The sequence below is a fragment of the Furipterus horrens genome, unplaced genomic scaffold (assembly GCF_987537825.1).
Source record: "Furipterus horrens unplaced genomic scaffold, mFurHor1.1.pri manual_scaffold_4, whole genome shotgun sequence".
Classification (NCBI taxonomy): Eukaryota; Metazoa; Chordata; class Mammalia; order Chiroptera; family Furipteridae; genus Furipterus; species Furipterus horrens.
The window spans coordinates 9372103-9392698 of NW_028327174.1; the positions used below are offsets into that span (position 1 = coordinate 9372103).

The 20596-nt window shown below is 58.2% G+C and overlaps 1 protein-coding gene across 1 annotated transcript; it reads right to left on the minus strand.

The window, feature by feature from the left end:
- Window positions 1–1665: 1665 nt before the first annotated feature.
- Window positions 1666–20080, minus strand: MCM5 (minichromosome maintenance complex component 5). The gene is made up of 17 exons (XM_090272539.1): window positions 20001–20080; window positions 19585–19759; window positions 17990–18116; window positions 17781–17909; window positions 15090–15262; window positions 13668–13823; window positions 11767–11933; window positions 11175–11346; window positions 10116–10227; window positions 8670–8813; window positions 8251–8316; window positions 7865–8041; window positions 7152–7264; window positions 5501–5629; window positions 3934–4076; window positions 2912–3039; window positions 1666–1994 (listed from the first exon to the last, which is right to left on the minus strand). Exons 2-17 carry the CDS (start codon window positions 19749–19751, stop codon window positions 1893–1895), a joined length of 2205 nt encoding a protein of 734 aa, XP_090128665.1. The 5' UTR covers window positions 19752–19759; window positions 20001–20080; the 3' UTR covers window positions 1666–1892.
- Window positions 20081–20596: the final 516 nt, after the last annotated feature.

The following is a 20596-nucleotide window of genomic DNA, read 5'->3' on the forward strand; positions in this document are numbered from 1 at the left end:
CCCAGGCCCCAGGCCTTTCTGCCTGCTGCCCCTCTGTGGGGATGGAGGGGAGGGTCCTAGGTGCTGCCCCTCCTGTGAGCCCCATCCCCCACCCCCACCAGCCACAGCCAAGCCAGGGGCTCCTCCTTCGGTCCCTCCACAAAGCGCCTGCCAGTAATCTACCCAGGAGACAGTGACCGTGCCAGGGCAGTCCTCCCCCCAAAACCGCACCTCCTACGATCAGGATGGTCTACCCCGAATTCCAACCGCGCCATCACTCGCTGAGACACCGGACTCTCTGAGCTTCAGCTTCTTCACCTGTGCAACGGAGGTGACCACAGCACCAGCGTCCATGACCCCTGGGGGACTAAGTGCCTCCCACTTTAGATGCCAGGAAACAGCCATCCCTGGATGAGACCTGGGTGAGCGCGTTCCCTGGAGAAAGAATCCTCTCCATCCAAGGAAGAGCAACCCGTAACAGGTTCGCGCTCACTCCCCAAACCAGGAACGGCTGACCCGGTCAGCAAAAGACACGGCCCGTACCCGTGCGTCTCCACCTGGACGAGACGAAAGGTGAAGAGGGACCGGAAATGCTCACAGGCTCTCAGGAAAATCACCATCCACACAAGGGAACAAAACAGTGTTTAAAAAGTTCTCAAACGTGATCAAAGGAGAAACGGGCTTTGAATACGACTGCGTCCCAGAAAGATAGACTTGGCTCCTCTCATCCCTCCATTCCCCTGAAAGGTGTAGTCACAGAGCTTTGGGCAGCCGCAGTCACCACTCAGACACGGCGGCACCGAGCCCTCGGGTCGTGTTTTTGGGAAGATCGAAACCCTGACTGTGCTATTCTTCACGGCCGTCTTCATTTTTTTCACTTGATGGTTACTTTTAAACACTTTATCTGCTAATGATTTATTAGAATAAAATATTTAACACATATTTCTAAATTCCTGTTTTGCTTGAGGCTTTATATTACTAAATGCATTGTAAATATAAAATATTTTACTTTACTGATTTTTCTTAAATTTTGTGAATTCTAGCTTTTTAAAAACAAAATTATACTCATACTGGTATTTCGGTATTAACAAAAAATAATGAGCTAAATAATGGCGCTGTTCACCTTCTCCGGGGTTGCTGTTACTAGTGCTTTCCACCACTCAGACCTCACAACTGGGGGTGACAAAGCCCATGACCTCCAGTTTACTGATCACAAACTCAGACACAGAGAAGCCAGCGCTTTACCCAAGCCACACAGCGCACGGCGGCCCCCGGGAGAGGACCCGCCCAGCAGCGCTGCTTTTACCTACTTTGCCCTAAGGCCTAAGGCCGCGTGGGTATCCACGTCCCTGAACATAAAACCACCAGTCTCATCACAGAGCCAGGTCCACGTCACCAACAGCTCATTTACCCTAACACAGCCAGTGCCACCCCCATTACAGCCAGGGAAACTGAGGCACAGGGGGGTGAATTCAGCCAGCACGGCTGCCCAGCCACGAAGCTGCTGGGGCACAGCCGAGGCCGCTGAAGCTCACCTACCTCACAAGCACTTCCACACACACCAGGTCCTGCTGAACGGTCACGGGGACCAGCGAGGAACCAGCCTGATCATCCCCACAGAGCAGCTGAGGGCCTCAAGCCCAAGTGGCAGATGCAGGTCAGAAACCCCCAGCAGAAGCCTACACGTATCCAAACACACACGGCTTTATTATTTCCACGCACACTTCCTGGACCTGTCTGGGCCCGGTGTGCAGAGGCAGCGAGCAGGACAGCTCCTTCCTCCCGGCCAGGTGGGCCCCTCCGTCCAGGGCCAGAGAGGAGAGCTAGAAGGAAGTTCAAGAAGATGCGGCGGGGGTGGTGAGCAGAGGCGGCGGTGAGCTTCTTGCCGCGGGATGTCAGGAGGCGGCGCGGGCTCACTTGAGGCGGTAGAGGACCTTGCGCTGCATGCGATGCTGGATCTCGCCCCGCCGCAGCATGAGCTGCAGGACCTTGTGAATGGCGTGCTCTGGGTATTTCTGCGGACACAGGGCTGGATGCAGGAGGCTGCTTCCCGAGGGGACCCCAGGACACCCACCCACCTGCCCGCCCACCAGGCCCTGCAGAGCCCCCAGGGCAGCCCCTGCTCACAGGGAGCTTTCCTCACACCCCATGTCCTCTGATCATAAGGGCTCACAATTTCCGAGTGCCCACCACGCACCAGGCACTGATCCAAGTATTCCCAAACACAACTCACTCCGTCGTGACAAGCCTGTGCAGCTGATGCTATAATCACCCCCACTTCAGAGGGGAGGAAACTGAGGCACAGAGCAGCTCAGTCACACAGCAAGTAAGTGGCAGAGCTGGGGCTTAAACCGAGTCCTGCCGACTCTAGAACTCAAGCTCCTGACATCGCCAACCCTATCTAAGCCTTGGTGTGCTCACCTACAGAATGGACGCAGTTCTACATACTGCGTGAAACTGCTCTAAGGACCAGAATGAGATGATGTACTGGAAAGAGGAGCTGAGGCCAGAAACTAGGGTTGTTCCTGAGATTTGGAGATGGTGACAAGTTCTCCACAACATCTGCAAGGCCAGCACCTCCCTATGGGGTCAAGAGCACTGTCCCCAGGGACCTGGGAGGCTCACTCTCCCATCTCTGCCCATCCCCACCCCACAAAAGCCAGGCAATGGGTACACGGGAAGGACAGGGAAAAGCCCGGGTGTGGCTCCACCAGAACCCCACCCACCTGTCCTGTCCCCAGCACAGAAAAATGCCCTGCCCCACACTGAAGCAGCGCCACGGGGAGGAACGAGGGGAACAGCTGCCCCACAGCCTGTCTGCTGGACAATGGGACACCGGTGTTGGTGGGTGGGAACTGGGCCATGGGCAGCCGCCAGGAACCCCCCTGCACCCTCCCCTCCCCACTCCGGCCCGGCCCCAGGGGAAGCCCACCTGCTTGGTGAAGTCCTGGACGATGCTGTGCTCCGACACCTGGGAGCCGATGGCAAAGCGGCGCTTGAGCTGCTTCTCGATGCGGCTCAGCATCTCCTGGTCCTCCTGGCTGGTGAAGCCCTCCACCCCTGTGGGCACGAGAAGGGAGAGGGATGGGTGGGGACAGGGTGCCGGGGATCTCAGCGGGTCCACCGTGGGAGGCTTGGAGAGATGGAGGCCTCTATCCCGGGGGAGAGCTGCTAGAGCCAGACCCAGAAGAGAAATTTAGAGGAAGAGGAGTCAAGTGTGCCGGGGCAGTGAGGGCCTGACTGAGGAGACCCGTAGTCAGGGGACAAGGCTGACGTGTGCGGAAGGATGCTCCAGGCAGAGGCCACGGAAGGTACAGAGGCATGAGGCCGGGGCACGCCCGACCGGTTCAAAACCCAGTCCCGTGGGGCCCCTGCAGGCCACGGCACGGGTTTTGTTTTGGTTCCAGAAGAGCAGCCACTGGAGGTCTGAGGCTGCACGTGAGCTGGCTCCGTCCGCGGGGAGAGGGAATGAAGCTCCCCCAGAGGGCCCAGCACGTAAGCACTGCTGAGGAGGGACGGGTCTGCGGAAAGGCTGGGGCGGAAGCAGCCAGCAGACTTGGGGCAGGATGCCCGGGGCAGCCAGACCAGCATTCCAGCCAAGCAGGAACCCTGCGCCCCCGAGGGGACCTCCGAGTGCCAGCTTTCCCACCTCTAAGACGGGAAGGACGAAGTGGCGAGCCTGGCCTCCAGGGCCAGCGCTGAGTAAAACGAGGGAAGAGCTTGCAGGGATGCTGTTGCCCTAACCAATGATAAAACCGCAACCGTTCCTAACAAACTGGCTCAAGAGGACTGTGTTTGGGGTCTGGAGAGAAGCTGCTTCTTCCCGTCCTGGAGGAAGATGCCCAGGGGGAAAAAGTAAAAAGGAAGCAAAGGCAGAAGAGCGACAGACATCCCGGGCCTCCAGCATGCTCCGCAGCCCACGGACCCTGGGCTCCCACCCCCACGTCCGCTCACCTGACAGGGTGCCCGACAGGGCGGCATCCAGCGTGGACACCTGGAAGAGCCTCAGGGCCTCCTCCACATCCGCCTCCGTGGCGAAGGGCTGCAGCTTCATCTTGCCGAGGGCCTCCGCGATGCGGACAATGGCCTCCAGCTGCCTGTGCGGGGGCGATGGCACAGCATGGGGGTCTGAGCCCACCGTCCCCCCTCCGCTGCCCATCCTGACGCCAGGTGGTACCTGCCTGAGGCAGTGAGGCTGCAGGGAAGACCCCTGGCTGACCCACGACCTGTCATGACCCATCCTCCTTTCCTCCTCAGTAATGGGACCCCAACCTTTCTTCAGGCACAGGACACCCAGCTAAATGACGTTTCCCAGACTCTCTTGTTTCTAGGTGTGTCTGCGTGACTCAGGTATAGCCAGTAAGTCCAAACATTTTGTAAGAAGTTTAGAAAGTGTCCTTAAAAGGCGGGCCCTTCTCCCTCCCCTGCCGCCTGGAATGCAGAGGTGATGGGGAGCTTCCAGCGGCCACCTCGGGCTAAGAGGATGAAGGCGAGTCTGAAGGAACCCAGGTTGCTGATGACCGAGCAGCCATCACAACGATCCTGGACCACCGACTCCCTCAGATATTTTCACCGAAGAGGGAAATAAACTTCCAATTTACTTTAGCTACTTTATTTACGTAGGTTTCCCGGTACATACAGCCAGATCCCCTTCTAACTAATCAGTGCTGAAGACAGGATTCAAACCAGGCCATTGTTATACGGAATGTTAAAGACTTACTTAAGAAAAAGAAAACCAAAACTATGAACACTAAAATGACAACAAACTCACAACTATCAACAACCGAATCTAAAAAGTAAAAATAAAACCCAACTAAGCAAACCAGAATAGGAACAGAATCATAGGTATGGGGATCATTTGGAGGGTTATCAGCTGGGAGAGGGGAGGGGGAGAAATGGGGAAATGGTGCGGGGATTAAGAAGCATAATTGGTTGGTACAAAGTAGACAGAGGGAAGTTAAGAATAATATAGGAAAGGGTGAAGCCAAAGAACTTATATGCACAACCCATGGACATGAACTAAGGGGGGGTGGGACTACTGGAGGGAAGGGGAGTACTGGGCGGAGGGGAGCAAAGGGGAAAAAAATTGGAACTACTGTAACAGCATAATCAATAAAATATACTTTAAAAAAACAGGTAAGTCTGAGCACTTAATCACTACACTCTACTGTATAAACTCAAGAATGAGGAGAGTGAGGAGTTAAAGAAACTGAGGTCCAGAGAAGGAAAACAATTTCCCTGCAGTCACACAATGGGCTACAGCGAGGACCAGGTCTCCTGACTCCAAGGCCTGGGCCGGACGAGGTCCAGAAAAGAAGGTTCTAGGTTTTCCTGACCTTACGTAACCTGAGAAACAAGTAATCGGGGAGACCACTGTTCACACTCCGAAAGGACCCCTCCCTGCCCAGCAGGCCTCACCGAGGGCCTGCGCTGCGTGGTGAGCGACGGCCCCGACCCTCCTCGCCGCGCGTTCCCTGCCGTGAAGTGCGGCCCAAGCGCCCAGCCCTGCCCACCGGCTCACCGCACAGTGATGGGGATGCTGGAGCGGCGTTCGCTCTCCCTCTCGTGCTGACGGGCCCCACTCCGCATGAGGATGTACCGATTCTTCAGCTTCTCCGCAGCCTCTGCCGACAGCCGGGGGCCACACTTCCTGCACAACGGTGGGGAGCAGCTGCCATGAGGCCAGGAAGGTGCCCACCCTGTCCCCGGCAGCTTAGTCACGTGCTTTCCCCCAACCGCCGGGCACACCATTTGGGGAAGATTTAAGTGAAATCTGGGCTATGAACAGGTGCCACAGAGATCAACACCGGGAGAGAAAAGCAGGTGAAAGCCAGGCCCATCTGCAGCGGGTGGAGGCCACCCCTCTTTACTGCTGGATGACGTGTGGCTCTTGTCACCAAGTGGGGGCTGCCTCACCCACAGCACAATGGCGGCACCACGCAGCACGGGCCCACTGGACGGCAGGCTCACCGCGGTCCTCGGCGCCCAACTTCTCCGCCACCCAACACGTTCGAGGACGTGACATGCAATGACACCCATAAGAGGCTTGGCAGTGACTGTTGTCCAGGCACAAGGAGCACAGCCGACTCTCCCAGGAGGGAGGGTGGAGAGCAGGGACGTCTGTGCTCAGGGTCTACCCATGTCCTACCCTCTCCCACTCCTGACAGGGCAACCGACAGTGATTTAGGGGAGGCCTCAGATCCCCTGGTCCAACCCTCATCCTGAGCACGAGGAGACACCAGGGCCAGAGGGAGGCAGCGAGCTCCCCGAGGCCGTGAGGAGCTGGGAGCAGTGATGAAGACTCAGAGATCACTGGGTCCATCGCCCCGGAGAAGGGGGTGACTTAGAGACCCGCATAACTGCAGCGTTTCGCCTCCCACCAAGGGGGCACACAAAGACTCCTCCACCCTGGGGTTTTAGCTCCAACTAGAGACAACTGAGGTGCAGTGGCTAAAAGCACAGCTTCTGGAGCAGGTACCTGGGTTCAAATCCTCCCTGTGACCTTGGAGAAGTTACTTAACCTCTGTTGCAGCCTCCCTGTCTGTAAAATGGAATAGTAATACACCAGCCTTGTAGGTTTTGAGGGAAGGCTCAAGTTCACTTGTCCATAAAATACTCAGAATGCCTGGTACAGAACAATTACCCTACGCATGACACTATCATTGACAATCTGTGAGAATAACAGTAATTAAAGTCACAGCTGCCATTTACTGCGCATTTACTCGGGGCAGGGCCGAGCCACGGACTTACTCACTGTCTTGGGCAATCTTTATAGGAACCCCAGTCAACACCAACCAGGGGAATGCAAGGCTCAGAGGTCACCTGACTGGCCTAAGGTCACACAGTGGGGGCAGGCACTACCCAGAGCCGGTGCTCAGTGACCTCTCTGCCTTGCCTCCCTGAATGTCAGTGGAGTTGGGGGTGGGGGGCGGGATTCTTTGAGACCATCCAAATCACACACCCTCACTTTGGAGATGGAGAAACTGAGCCTGGCAGCCACAGAGGGGCCTGTGCAAGGCAGAAAGCAGAAGAGTGGGTTCACCAGAGCTTAAACTCAAAGGGCAGCAGCATCTGAAGTGTCCTTCCCAAGGAGCAGGCCCAGGGAACGGGGTTCTCCCCCTCTCCAGGGGAGCCGGCCAGCCCCAGCCCACGGGGCAGCATGCAGGACTCACGCTCGGCAGTAGGCGATGAACTTCTTCAGCTTGGTCAGGTCGATCTCGCCCTCCACGGCCTGGGTCTGTGTCAGCGCACTCACGTGCAGAGTGATGACATGTTTGGCCAGCATCTAGCGGGTAGAGGGGACCCTGGGTCAGCGGGCAGGCCCTCCCAAGCCTGGGTCCCGACAGAGGTCGAGCAGGCAGGGAGGGAGCTTGCAGGACTGTAACCAACGGAAAAGGGGCCGCCCCTCCTTCCCTGGGGCTGCCGGCTGCCTAGACAACGCCCTGGAGCGGCCAGGGCCTCCTCTGCTGAGGCAGCAGCCCCAACCCCGCCCCCCGCCCCCCAACAGAGAGAGCAGAGTGGCAGAGACAGAAGGAGCCCCAACGGCACCACGGCGAGATCCGGCAGGGCCCCAGACCTCTGGGCCTGTCCACTACGTAGCCCACTAAGGTCCTTTCGGAAACTTACTAACCAGAACTGGGTAAGGATCTATCACTTGCACCCAGGGGGCGAGATTTCCCCCCAATCACAAGGCAAATCACTCACAGGAGAGGTAGAAACCTGCACCCCTAGTTCAATGCTCTGCGGTCCCCAACTGCTGCCTCCTGGCGACCCCCTTACAAGCCTTATCTGACAGTCAGAACTTCGGCCAAGCCTAGTTCGCCCTCCCCGAGAGCCCGAGGCCTGGCTGGAGCCGAGCCGCATACACCCTGCAGCCCGGACTCACCACATCCCTCTCCTCGTTGTGTTCGTCCTTGACAATGAAGATCATGTCAAAGCGGGACAGGATGGTGGGCATGAAGTCAATGTTGTCCTCCCCCTTCGTCTCATCCCAGCGGCCGAACACGGAGTTGGCAGCGGCCAGGACAGAGCAGCGGGAGTTGAGGGTGGTGGTGATGCCAGCCTGGGTGGGAAGGGGGCAAAGATGACAGGTGACATGAGGACCGCGAGCACAGCCGTCACGTCTGAGCGCGTGCACACACAGTTCCAGGCCTGCTGCCGCCACCGCCGGAGGCCTAGGCAGCCGGGACCCGGCCCAGCGCTCGGAGCACCCGGGGCACGGACAGCCCAGACTGGCCCTTGGCTGAGTGGGCTTGCCAGGGGCCCACGCACCTTGGCGATGGAGATGGTCTGCTGCTCCATGGCCTCGTGGATCGCCACGCGGTCGTCTTCTCGCATCTGAGTGGTGGAGAGAAGTGCCCGTCAGACCAGGCGGGGGTGGGGGAGCGGCACCAGCAGGAAAGCTACAGCTCCCGGCTCCCGGCTTCATGCCGGGCCAGGGAGGGCCTGGGTCACCTCTCATCCTGGTGACAACTGTGAGGGCTTGACTCTCCTCTCCCCACTCTCCAGATGTGGAAACTGAGACTGGGAGAGGTAAGCTACTTCCCAGCTACCCTACAGTGACAGGCAGAGGCCTGAATTCAAGTCTCCCGTTCTATGCTGTCCGGCATAAAGTCCGCATTCACACCCCCTGCCCTGAGACCACCAGGCGCCACCCCCCTTTTGGCCACCACCCCACCCTGTCCCCTCACCTTGTCAAACTCATCGATACAGACGACCCCACCATCAGCCAGGACCATGGCTCCGCCCTCCATGATGAAGTTCCGGGACGAGGGGTCCCTCATCACCGAGGCTGTCAGGCCTGCCGCGCTGCTGCCTTTCCCAGATGTGTACACCTGGGGACGGCCACAGCAGGAGACGTCAGGGCCCAACACAGCTTCCAGGCTCTGACCCCACCAAATCAAGGTCACACGTCACAGCTGGCTACAGGGCACAGAACAGATCTCAGGGAGCCTCCCTCGGGGTGGAGTTGCCTGGCCTGTCTGGCCTAGAGGTTCACCCCCACTGGACGGTTCCCATCAGCACGCTCCTGAGCCCCATGACAGCCCTGGGCCCCAGCTGAGCCCCACCCCAGCCCCAAGAAGCAGCAGCCCTTAGGGGCCCGGCTCACTGAGGAGCAAAGTGAGGCCCAGAGGAGAGGAGCGGCACGCTTCCGGGATAGACTTCTGACTCCCAGCAAACAGCTTCCCCAGCCCCGGGTCCCCTGTCATCTTTGTAGAGACCTGCAGGCCACATGCTGCCACGGAGCCCTTCTACTGCCCAAGTCCAAACTGAGACGTGCTTAAGTATAAAATGCAGATTTCAAACAGTGCTAAAAAGTAAAGCGTGTCCTTAGTATTTCTCATATTAAGCTACCTGTCGAAATCCTTTACATATATTGAATTAAACAGTATCATTAGGGTTTTCACTTGCTTCTCTCACTTTTTCAGTGTGGCCCCTAGAACATCTAAAATCACACCATAGCCCACATCCGTAGTTCACAGGCGTTTCTACTGGACAGCCCCGGCGTGGAGCGCTTGCGCATATCACCTCTCCCACCTGTACAACCCGGCCCACTGAACACGGCAGGTAATCTCGCCCCTCTCTGATCCACAGACACATTCACCGCTGCAGGGCCCCGGCTTCCCAGGCCCTTGCGCTCAAACCCCTGTGCTGGCACTCCCGACCAGACACGTGGCTGTTCTGCATCAGTTTCCTCACACACAGCACAGGGCCCCAGAACCTACTGCAGAGTTGAGGTGCACAGTAAATGAGTGAATATACGTAAAGCACTTCCCAGTCTGCCTGGCCCTTGACTTCAGCCGTGACTATGGTCAGTGCTACGTTCAGCGGATGGATAAGCTGAGGCTCAGGGAGCTCAGGTGACTTGCTTAAGGCCCACAGACCATGACTGGCCAGGCTGGAATCCAAACTCCATCCTGCCTCTCACCCGGTGCTCTGTCCGCCACCCCCAAATCACACCCACCTGTTGCTTTCCTTCCTCCTTTCCTCCTGTGACCCCGACACTGACCAAAGGGAATGAGGAAGAGATGCCAGGTGATCCTGCCCACCAAGAGGACCCAGGGGACGGAGTGGCCCAGCCCTGCAGCCTTCCTTCCTGACAGGGTAGCCGGAGAGCGGCCCACCCAGGCACTCACCCCAATGGGAGAACACTTCTCCACAAACTTCAGCAGCTGGGACTTGGCCGTCCCCGGGTCCCCCAGCATCAGCAGGTTGATGTCTCCTCGGCGAGTGAGTCCATCAGGGAGTCTAGGGGAAGACCAGCAGGTGGGCAAGAATCCACCGAGGGCTGGGACTCGGGCTGGTCACAACAGTGGGCTGGCAGTTGGTCCCCAACTACTATGAGCCACGGAGCAAGGGGGGAAGCGGGGCTCTGGCCTGAGCCCCCCGTTCATCGCCCCATGTCCCCTAGCCTCACCCGTGGTAATTTGCCTCCCAGGGAGGGGAGGGTCAAAGGAGATGGCACTTGGGGCCAGGCTGGGGCGGTCACAGTGAGCATCCGATAAACACCCCTCACAGCTGGAAAACGGGAAAGTAGGGGAGCTGCCGGTGGGTGGCACGTGGCACACTAGAACTGGTACCACGCGGGGAGGCTCCCTCAGGTCTCTTTGCTTCAATTTCCTCATCTGTGAAATGGGCACGATCGTAGACTTCTCCCAGGGTCATGAGGACTGACTGGGTCTCAGACACACAAAAGCGCTTAGAAAATGGCCTGGTGCACAGGAAGAATTCAGGAAATGGTGGCTGCTATTTCTATTTTCTAGGCCTTAGTTTCAAAGGACACGCAATGCCCTTTGGGTGTCAAGAGTTTTCACCTGTCATACCCACAAGGAAACGAGCGTGCAGAGAGGTAGTATCTCTTGCCCGAGGTCACACAGAAAATAAGCAGCATGGTAGAAATTTATTCCCTGGCCTCCAGACAGCAAAGCCAGAGCTCTCCCCACTGTACCCACCAGGTCCCCCACAATCCACCCCCTAGACATGGTTGGGCAGGGGTCCGTCCTCTCTGGAGAGATCAGATTAGTCCCCAGCCAGCTGACAGGGAGCCTAGGAGCTGGAGAACATGCCTAAGTAGCAGGCAGGGCTGAGTGTCCTGGGAAAATGAAGAGAGCATTCCTGTCCGACCATCTGGCAGCTGTCCTACTGTGGGACCAGTCACCATCCCATCCTCAGCCCCAAGGGGCCTAAACCCCCACCTTTTTCGAGAGCCCCCAAAGAGTAGGCAGGCAATGGCCTTCTTCATGTCCATGCCCCCGAAGATGGAGGGGGCGATGCTCTTGGAAATGACCTCGTAGACGTTGGGGAGGGCAGCCAGACGCCGGAACTCCTCCTCCTCCTGTGGGGTCACAGCCCCGGCAAAGCTGCGGCCTGGTGGGGGAGGGGAGGGTGCATGAGAGCTGTGTGAGGGCGTCTCACAAGCGAGGGTCCTCAGAGTCAAGACAGAGCAAGACAGAGGCCCCAGTTCTCCCCCGCGGGAGTGGGCCTTCGTGTCCCAGGGTCCGGTGAGTGAGAAGAGCAGGGGGCAGTGGGAGCAGCTAGAGGGCCAGACTGCGGAGGCCCTTGGGGCGTCCTGGGAAGCCTTGCATCTCATTGGGAGGAGGGGAGGGCTTCTCAGCCAAGGAATGACGTGGCGTCTTTGGTTATGACAGCACCACGTGCCCTGCCTGCCGTGCAGAAGCGCGGGAGGGTGACGGCGGGGAGGAGGCCCAGCGTCACCCAGGAGACCACGTGGGCTCGGCACGGGCACAGCCTCCAGCAGGGCCAGGCCCGGCCCCAAAGCCAACTCACCAGAGCCATCTGTGTCCACCTGGATGCCCAGGACACGGATGTAGGAGCTCCGGATGCCCACGCCCACCCTGTCTCGGCCCTTGCGGGAGGACAGGCCAAACTTCTTAATGGAGTAGATGCCCATGATGGTGACCCTGTTGCCGGGGACGACCTTGTCACACAGGTACCTGAGAGGATGACGGGGGAAGGGGACAAGCAAGTGAGAGCCTGGAGGAGACAGTGTCCCTTATCACATGGTCCACCTTCACGTTTCTACCCGAGGCCCCACAACCTGAGCTGGTTCCCACCTGCCCAGAAAGGGGGTCCCTCTCCCCCTCAGCAGAGCCCACTCCGTGCCTGGGTGACTCAGCTGCCTGGAAGACGACGCTGACAACCGTTGGTCACGGTGGTGGACCGCCCCTCCCACCACCACTGCCTACACAGGCATGTGCTATGCTGCCCAGGGTCGCGGGGAGGCCCAGCGCTAGCCGCCCTGAGCCCTCAGCAGCCCCCGTCTCCAAGCGTGTGAGTATCTATTCGCCATGCTCTACACCCCAGACTAACACAGAGTAACAAAGAACATAAACCATAATTGAAAAGCAAAACATAAAAAGTAATATAAATAAATAAAAACAAAAAGCTCCACCTGCATCTCACCCACTGTCAGCCCTGCACAGACGGCGCTGGCCATGCATCTCTATCTAGGACGTGCCCCGTGCCCCCCCAGTCCCCCTGCAGGCGCCACTCCCCATTTCTGCCTCTTTGTGGCCCTACAAGTTCAGCCCAGTCATTCTGCCTCTGGACTTCCACTTCCTCTTTTGAAAAATAAGACGTTGACACACTGACGCTTCGAGTCCCTCCAACCAGTCAGAGTGGCATGGAGGCGATGCTGGGACAGGGACCTGCACACTGCCACTTACTTCGCAGCTGTGTGGCTGCAAAGTCCCTGCAACTCTGAGCCTGGGTGGACAGTAACGTCTTCTCTGACCTGCCTCAGCTGCTGTGGGATCCGTGAGGTGACAGACACAGAAGTGCTTCTTCATAGACCAGGACAGTCACATCCTGAGAGGGGCTGGCACTGTCATTGTTAACGCTGGATTCTGTGACTCCTCTCTTTGCATCTCTCACTAAGCTTTGTGGATCACAGGCTCACGTGTAACAAATACTTAGTTTGTATAAGAAACTGAGCTCGACAGCTGACATGCGTTTTCCAGGTTAAACTTCACAGCAGCCTGATGAGAGATCGAGGACTAACGACTGTCACGATCAATCCCCATTTTACTGAAAAGGAAACTGAGGCCCAGCAAGTTCAGGCAACTCGCTCACAAGTCTGACTTCTACACATTCTACTGCCACTGAGAAGGCCAACGAAGCCCACGGGTCTGCTCCACGGAGAAACGCCCAAAGGCCTGTGCAAGCCCCAGGTAAGAACTCCAGTCACCACCTGCAAAACTTCTGCCTACGTTTCGTTACCGTGGGGCACCCAGGCCCCCGCTCCCCCTCCCTCCCCCTTTCCAACTGCTCAACAGAACCCAAGGGAGAATCTTCACAGCAGGGTGGGGACGGGGGTCAGGCTGGGACGAGGCCCCCTCAGCTGCTGGTTATCTAGCTGGGCCACCTGGAGCCCCCCCAGTTCTAAGAGGGCTGGAGAGAGTCTCCCAGGAAAAGCACAGGCTCAAAGCTCCTCCACTCACTGAGTCAGTTACACGTCCTCAGTCTGCACAACAGGGGCTGACATGCCCCCGCACGTGGTGGGAAAACGAGAGAAAACTGCAAGAAGCACCAGGCACAGAGCACGAGCCCCCCCAAACATCCTCTCCTCCCTCACCCGCCACACTGGATGGTCCACAGCAGCACCCGGGTAGGGACAGCCAGGGACACCCGTCCTCACAGTGCCCGCCCCCAGCCCCTGCCCCCCTCACCTGTCACAGTAGAGCTGCATGTGCCTGGGCATCTCACCGTGGGGCACCGCATCCGGCAGCTCCTGCAGCTTCAGGGTCTGGAAGTCCACGCACTTGCACTTGTCAGGCATGATGAAATACGGGTCCAGGGGGCACTTGGGGCGCCCGGCCTGATCCCTGTACGGGGGAAAGTGGAGTCACCACAGCTACCCTGAGAAGCCAGAGCCCAGGGAGCCCCTCCGAGGAGTCGGCAACAAGGCAGGGAAGGTGTGCCCAGCAGCAAACCAAGGGTCTCTGTGAGCTGGGAAAGGTCCCTAAAAGGGCAGCTCTGTGGGGGACTGGGCACTGGATTGGGGGTAGGGAGACCTGCTCCAGGCCAGGCTCTTCCATGAACTTGCTGGGAGGCAGACACGTCACCCTCCCAGCCCCTCACGGGTTCTCAGTGTCCCCGGAGGTAAAGAGGGCCCAGGTTGCCAATGATCTCGTTAAACCCCAACTCAAACCCCTGGGTCCGAGACCATCTCAGGGTCTAGGCCTGTACACACCACTATGTAACAAAATCATCATTTAATTACTATAGAAACATCACAGCAAAACATCGCCACAGTCCTAGACACCACAGACACAGCAGTGAACAAATAAAGCCCTTGCTCTTAGGGAGCTCGGGTCCTCGTCAGGGGACACCAGAAGACTTGGTCCTGGGCCCCTGAAGGAATGGTGTTTCAGGGCGGGGGCCATGCAAGGCCAGGTGTGGGGATGGGACAGAATTCAGTGCGGGACCTGGGACGAATTAGTCTCGGGGAGGGCTGGCAGACGGCTCTCTATGGGCCTGAGTGCCCTCTGCACACGGACCATGTTTAACAACCCAAGATCACCGAGAGATGCAGGGAAGAAGCGCGGCTGAGCCCTGCCTGGGGCACCGCCACTCAGGTCAGGGAGCTGAAGGCAACCAGCACCGGAGGCCGAGAAAGAGCAGCCAGGGAGAGGTGGGAGCCTTCAGATCAGGGGTCAGCAACCGTTCTGTGAGGGGCCAGACAGTATATTCAGTTTTGTAGGCCAAGAGGCCACGCACTCCGCCTCTGCAGTGCAAACGTGGCCACAAGCAGAAATGAATGAGCGGCCGTGTTCCTGGGCGCCCGGATCTGGCCCGGCAAGCCAGAGCTTGCTTCAGAAGGCTCCAGATAGACTCCTTCCTCTGAACTGCTGTTCCCTCCCAACGCTGGGTTCCCCACACAGGCTGTCCACGTACCCTGGTGGGGGCAGAACTCACCCACACAGAGGGACCCCACGGTTCCGAGCCCTGAGCCCCAGGGCATCAGCTCCGTGCTTCCCCCGCTGGGCGCTCCGTGCCCCAGCCCCTCCCTGCTACAGCGTCCTCACCCTCCACACCTCCGCTCGGGGAACCTCCTCACAGTCCCCGGAAGCCACTCGAGACCCACTCACGTGTTGCACTTCCTGGGCAGGGCGTAGCCCTCCAGGCCGGGATGCATGGCGATGTTGGTGAGGGTGTTGCGGCAGCTGCGACACTGGATAGAGATGCGGGTGGCCTTGGCGCGGACCCCGGACGCTGAGATGATGATGCCGGGGATCTTCACCAGGTGGGACATCATGTCTGACTGTAACAGAACCATCGGAGAATGGCTAGTTAAAGGGAGCCAGGTACACGTCAGATCATGCATGTAAGTCTTTAATGCACACTGAAATATTTACGGGTAAAATGCCATGTCCATAACTTCCTTTAAAAATGCTTTACAAAAGAGAGGACGTAAAGCAAAATGTTAAGCGTTAAATCTAGGTTCGTTACATTATTCTACCTTTTCGTGTGTAATATTTTAGAGTAAAAAGCAAAAATTAAGAATTCCTTTCGTCATTTTTCCCCATCCCCAGTTTTTCCGGGACAGGCAGGCAGGCAGGCTGCAGGTTCGCGCTGACACCCTTCCCTCCGAAGCCCAGCCACGGGAGGGGAACCACCCAGAAAGGAGGCCGGCCTCCCCCAACCCGCGCAGAGACTGAGGCCAGAGCCACAAGTGCGTGCTGTGACCCAGGGGGATGCCGGCACCGTTCCAGCCACCGCAGAGCATGTGTTTTGGACAACAATGTACGAAGCTGCGGGTGCCCTGGCACTCGATTTTCAGCGATGGAGAGGAAGGGGGTGCCCTGACACAGGCCTCCGGGGCACCCGTGACAAGAGCCTGTCTGGAGCAGCCGCTGCCTCCTGCCCAGGAAGCCCGTCCCCCGAGGCAGGCCGTTCCGTGTCTTCCAGTGAGGCTGAGAACAGGACGCCCGGCCTCCGGTCAAACAGCTGCCCTCACAGAGCAAGTCTAACGCCACCTCCACGGACAGGCAAACCGTATGAAACTCAGTTTTGTTCTAAATGGCATCCCGGAGCCCCTCCCTGCTGCTGGGGACAGGGACGAAGCCAACATGCCCCACAGCCTCCAGAGTCCACAACCTTGCTTCCGGAGCAGACCTGCCACCGTGCTAACCAAGGAAGGCTTCGCGGGGACCCTGGCTGAGCCGCAGGACTGCAGGGATCCGCACGGAGCCCAGAGCGCGGCCTGGTGGGTGCAGCGCACGAGGAGGAGGGGAGGGCAGCTGGGCGGGCGACACTGGGACCCGCTGCGTGCCCACTCAGCAAAGGCACAGGCCTCATTGCATTTACTCTCTCACCCACCCTACCCCGGAACTACCGCCGACCCCCACCGCCTCCTTGCTGCTCTCCAGGCTTCCACTCCTGCCTCTCGTGTACATTTCCCTTCCCCTTGGCAGCTGGAGGGACCTGTTAAACATGCCATCGGCCTGCTCTTCGACGTAACCCTGCACTGGTCTCCTGCTGTGCCTCGCAGCCCAAGCTCCTTTCTCTGGCGGGACAGACTCGGCCACCTGCCCTCTCCACGCTTTCTTTCCTTCCTTCCCGCAGCCGCCGCCCCCGGGGGTCTGGCCGCACTGGCTTCTTCCTGTTGCTGGAAGCAAGCCCCGTGTCCACCTCCGGCCTCTGCACCTCTTCTCCCCAAGCCTGGAACGCTCCTCCTCAGCTGCCCCGTCCCTCAGCCTCGCTCCAGCGGCACGTCCCCAGGAGGCCTGCCCCCACCACCACCCACCTCCACTGCCACTGTCACGCTGCCCCGACTTCTCCCCAGGACCTGCCACCATCTCGGTGCTCCTCGTCTGTGCCTCTGTAAGCTCCACAGAAAGGGAGCCTGTCGGTTTAGAGCAGCGGTTCTCAACCTTCCTGATGCCACGACCCTTTAATACGGTTCCTCATGTTGTGGGGACCCCCAACCATAAAATTATTTTCGTTGCTACTTCGTAACTGATTTTGCTACTGTGATGAGTCGTAATGTAAATATCTGATATGCAGGATGCATTTTCATTGTTACAAATTGAACATAATTAAAGCATAGTGATTAATCACAAAAACAATATATAATTATATACGTGATTTCCAATGGTCTTAGGCGACCCCTGGGAAAGGGTCGTTCGATCCGCAAAGGGGTCGCGACCCACAGGTTGAAAACCGCTGGTTAAAAGGATCTAGCCCAGCATGTGGAGTACAGCAGCCACGCATCAAGTACTTGCTGAATAAAGCGGATACACGACTGGGGACAGACAGGTTGTCCTCTTCCTCATCACCCCCAAGCCATGCTGGCTGGCTGGCTGGCTGGCTTTCCGCGTGGCCTGGACACTCCACGCCCTCCTCACCCCCAGGCTCTGCAGTCACTATACACCCCATGGCCCCCACTTGCTTGCTGCTCATTCTCCTCAGATTCCCACTCAGGCGGCGCCTCCTCAGAGAAGCCTTCTCCACCTTTTCCCAAGCGGCCCCACACTTGCCCGTCACCCTCTTCATTTCTTCCACTGCACTGATCGTGACCTCAAGTTGTTGCGGGTGAGGTTGACAAGTCTGCTCAGCCTCCCCAGGGGCGGGGATATAAACTCCGAGAGCACAGGAGCCTGTCCTCTGGCTCAGTTACTTCTCCACGACCCAGCTCAACGCTTCGCCCACAGGAGCTCAGTCAGCACTTGTCCAGCGAGTTAATTCTGCTCAGGCTCACCCAGCAGGCACCCAGGCCAGCCCCTGTGCACCACACAGCGGCCGCTGCCAGCCTCCCACCGGCCTCTAAGCAAACCCACCTTCAGGCTACGGATGCTGGAGGGGCTGGCATCTGACTTGAGCATGACCTGGATGTCCTGGAGCACCTCCTCCCCGGTGGGCCGGGGCCGTGTCACCTCATCAGCCACCTCCTTGGCAGCTTCCTCCAGCTGGAGAGGAGGAAGAAGTAGGCTGTCAATGGCTGGAGCAGGGCCGGCCCTGGGGGGCACAAGGACAGGGCCACACTCACCAGCTGCAAATGCTCGGTAGGCTGCTTGTACAGGAAGTCGGCCAAGTCCTCATCGAAGCTGGCCAAGTCCTCCATCTCCACCTCGATCCAATACTCCCCCAGGGTGTAATGCCGCTTGAGTTCATCCCTGGAGGAGGTGGGGCGGGGGGGGTGTGATGGCAGGGAAGGGCGCAGAGAAGAGGAAATCACAATGGCTGAGGTGCGCTGCACCCTGAATGTGCTCTCACCGTCGCCAACACGGCTCCACCACCTCCTCCCAAACACTCGTCAAATTGCAGGGGCTCCCCACTGCCCGCAGAGGCATCCTCCAAAGAAAGCTCTGCAGAAGGATGTTCGACCCTCACACAGGGTTCTGCGCACAAGTCAGTTTGGGAGACTTGCTACAAACCAGTTCTTCCGTTTCAAGCTTTAACTCTCTTGGGAAACTAACAAGGCACACCCCTCAGGACTTGGAGGCCGAAGCCGCAGGCATCCTGTCTGTCTCATCAACCCCAGGACAGACTCCTTATAGAGCATCCCACGGGAATGTCGCCCCAAAAGCACATTTGGGGACTACAGACCTACACGGAGCCTGCTCCCCTTCTACCTTGTGCCTGGAACCCACATAAAACCTCCAGCCTGGCCCAGAATGCCCCTGGCTACAACCGGTCCCCCCATACATCTGCCCATGCACCTGCTACGTGGACTGCTTCCCACAAAGCTCTTCCATTAGCTCAAGGGTCCCCTGCAACTTCAGGTCCTCTGGAAGCCTCCCCTAACTCCTCTTTCCCATTCCTTTGAGGTGATTATCAAGGAATGATTTGCTGGTCTCTACGCCTTGCTCCCACTGACTTCCTGAGCGCAAGTGGTACACACCTTTCCGTGGTGCATGTCAGTTTCTAGCACAGCGCCAGGCCCCAGCTAGTCCATGTCAGCTGGTGCATAAATAAACGGAAGCAGGAATGGCTACGCCCACTTTACTGATGAAAAAACCGAGAACCAGTCACTCTACCCGAGCCTGGACCTGCATTCAAACAGCCTGTGATGACTTGGTGTCACAAGCTGTACAATGACTAGGAGCAGGGAGCATGCCCGGCTTCTTCAGTGCCGTGGCCCAGCACCTGGAACAGGGCCTGGCATGAAGCAGGCGCTCGATCAATAGCAGTTATAAGCCTGGGATGAATGAATGAGTGAAGCAAATCACATCTCCCGTCTTCACCTATTGCACCCACAGAACACAAGCGTTTACGAGGGACTTCTGACATTCCATGTAAGAACAGGAAGAACACAGAGAAACGAGATCAGGAAGAAGAACCAAACGGTCCAGGTGGCGGTAGATGAGTTGTTGGGAGTCCGCTCAACAGATGACACACTCGAAAACTTGCCTTTAGGTATGAAATACACAAAACTATATCCCAGCATGTGCGGGGGTCTGATGAAGCACCGCTGGGACCAAAACCTCTAGAATGGGACAGGCTCCTCCGCCTCCCCGCCGGTGTCCCCACCGGTGTCCCGACTGTCTAAGGCACCACAAGGCTCTGCGTGGAGACGTGCGCCCAGCTCCTCAAGCAGAGGGACCTGTACGTGCCTCTCTCCTGCCCTGCGCCAGCCCGCACCTGTATTTGAAGGTGAAGCCGGTGCGGTCGGTGCCCACTCGGTACTGCCGCAGGAACTCCTTGAACCGCCTCTGCAGCTGCGATTTGCGGGCCTTGCCCTCATCGCCTGCGGTGTCCCCTCCGAAGCTGTCGCTGTAGAAAATGCCGGGGTCGTCGAAGCCCGACATGACTGCACCTGGCGCAGGGACAAAGAGCTGGAGCAGCCTGGGGACAGCGCGGCCTCCCCTCCGCTCCTACGGCTGGGCCCTCGGCTCCGAATGCTGGGCGGGGGTGTCCCGCTCCCACTCCCGGATCCCGACCCCGGTCCTCCCAGAATAAACCCATGCCCACCCTTACTGCACGACCAGAGGCAGACGCCTGCCGACCACCATTCAGCCGGCTCCCGGGCCCCCACTCCCCAGTCCCACCGGCCCCACCTCCTCTTCCCGCACTGCACGGACCCGGAGAGACTTGCAACACACAAGCTCCGCCGCCCAGTTTCGCGGGAAAAAAGAGACGCAGCGTTTGGACGCCGCGGCCGCTGCGTCCCCATTGGTTCGCCTGGACCCGCGGCCAGTGATTGGACCGCTCTGCACCCTCAAGCCCCTCCTCCCTGGCCGGAATCCGAATATGATTGGCTTTAGGTCGCATAACGTCATGCTTCCTGGCCTCCTTCCGGGTTCCATTTTGTGTGCCAGGAAATTTGGCGCGAAATTTCTGATGTAGAGGAGGGGCGGGGCCGGGCGCAAAAATGGCGGTGGGGCGGGCTTTCAGGCCGAGGGCAGGCGGGGTTGTGCTGAGGATTCCGTTATGGGTTCAAGCCTTTCAAGAAGTCTCTTGAGAAAAAGGCCCATTTCAGAGCCATGGGGTGCAAGAACCAAGGGTTCAGAAAATCTAGGTCCCATAGGATCTCGACGAGGGGTCATCTGCACACCTGCTATGTGCTCTCACCGTAACACTCTTCCAAAAATTGGAGATTTCACCGGACATAAGTCACCTCGGATCTCCTTAACGAATCTGGTACCAAAGTCAT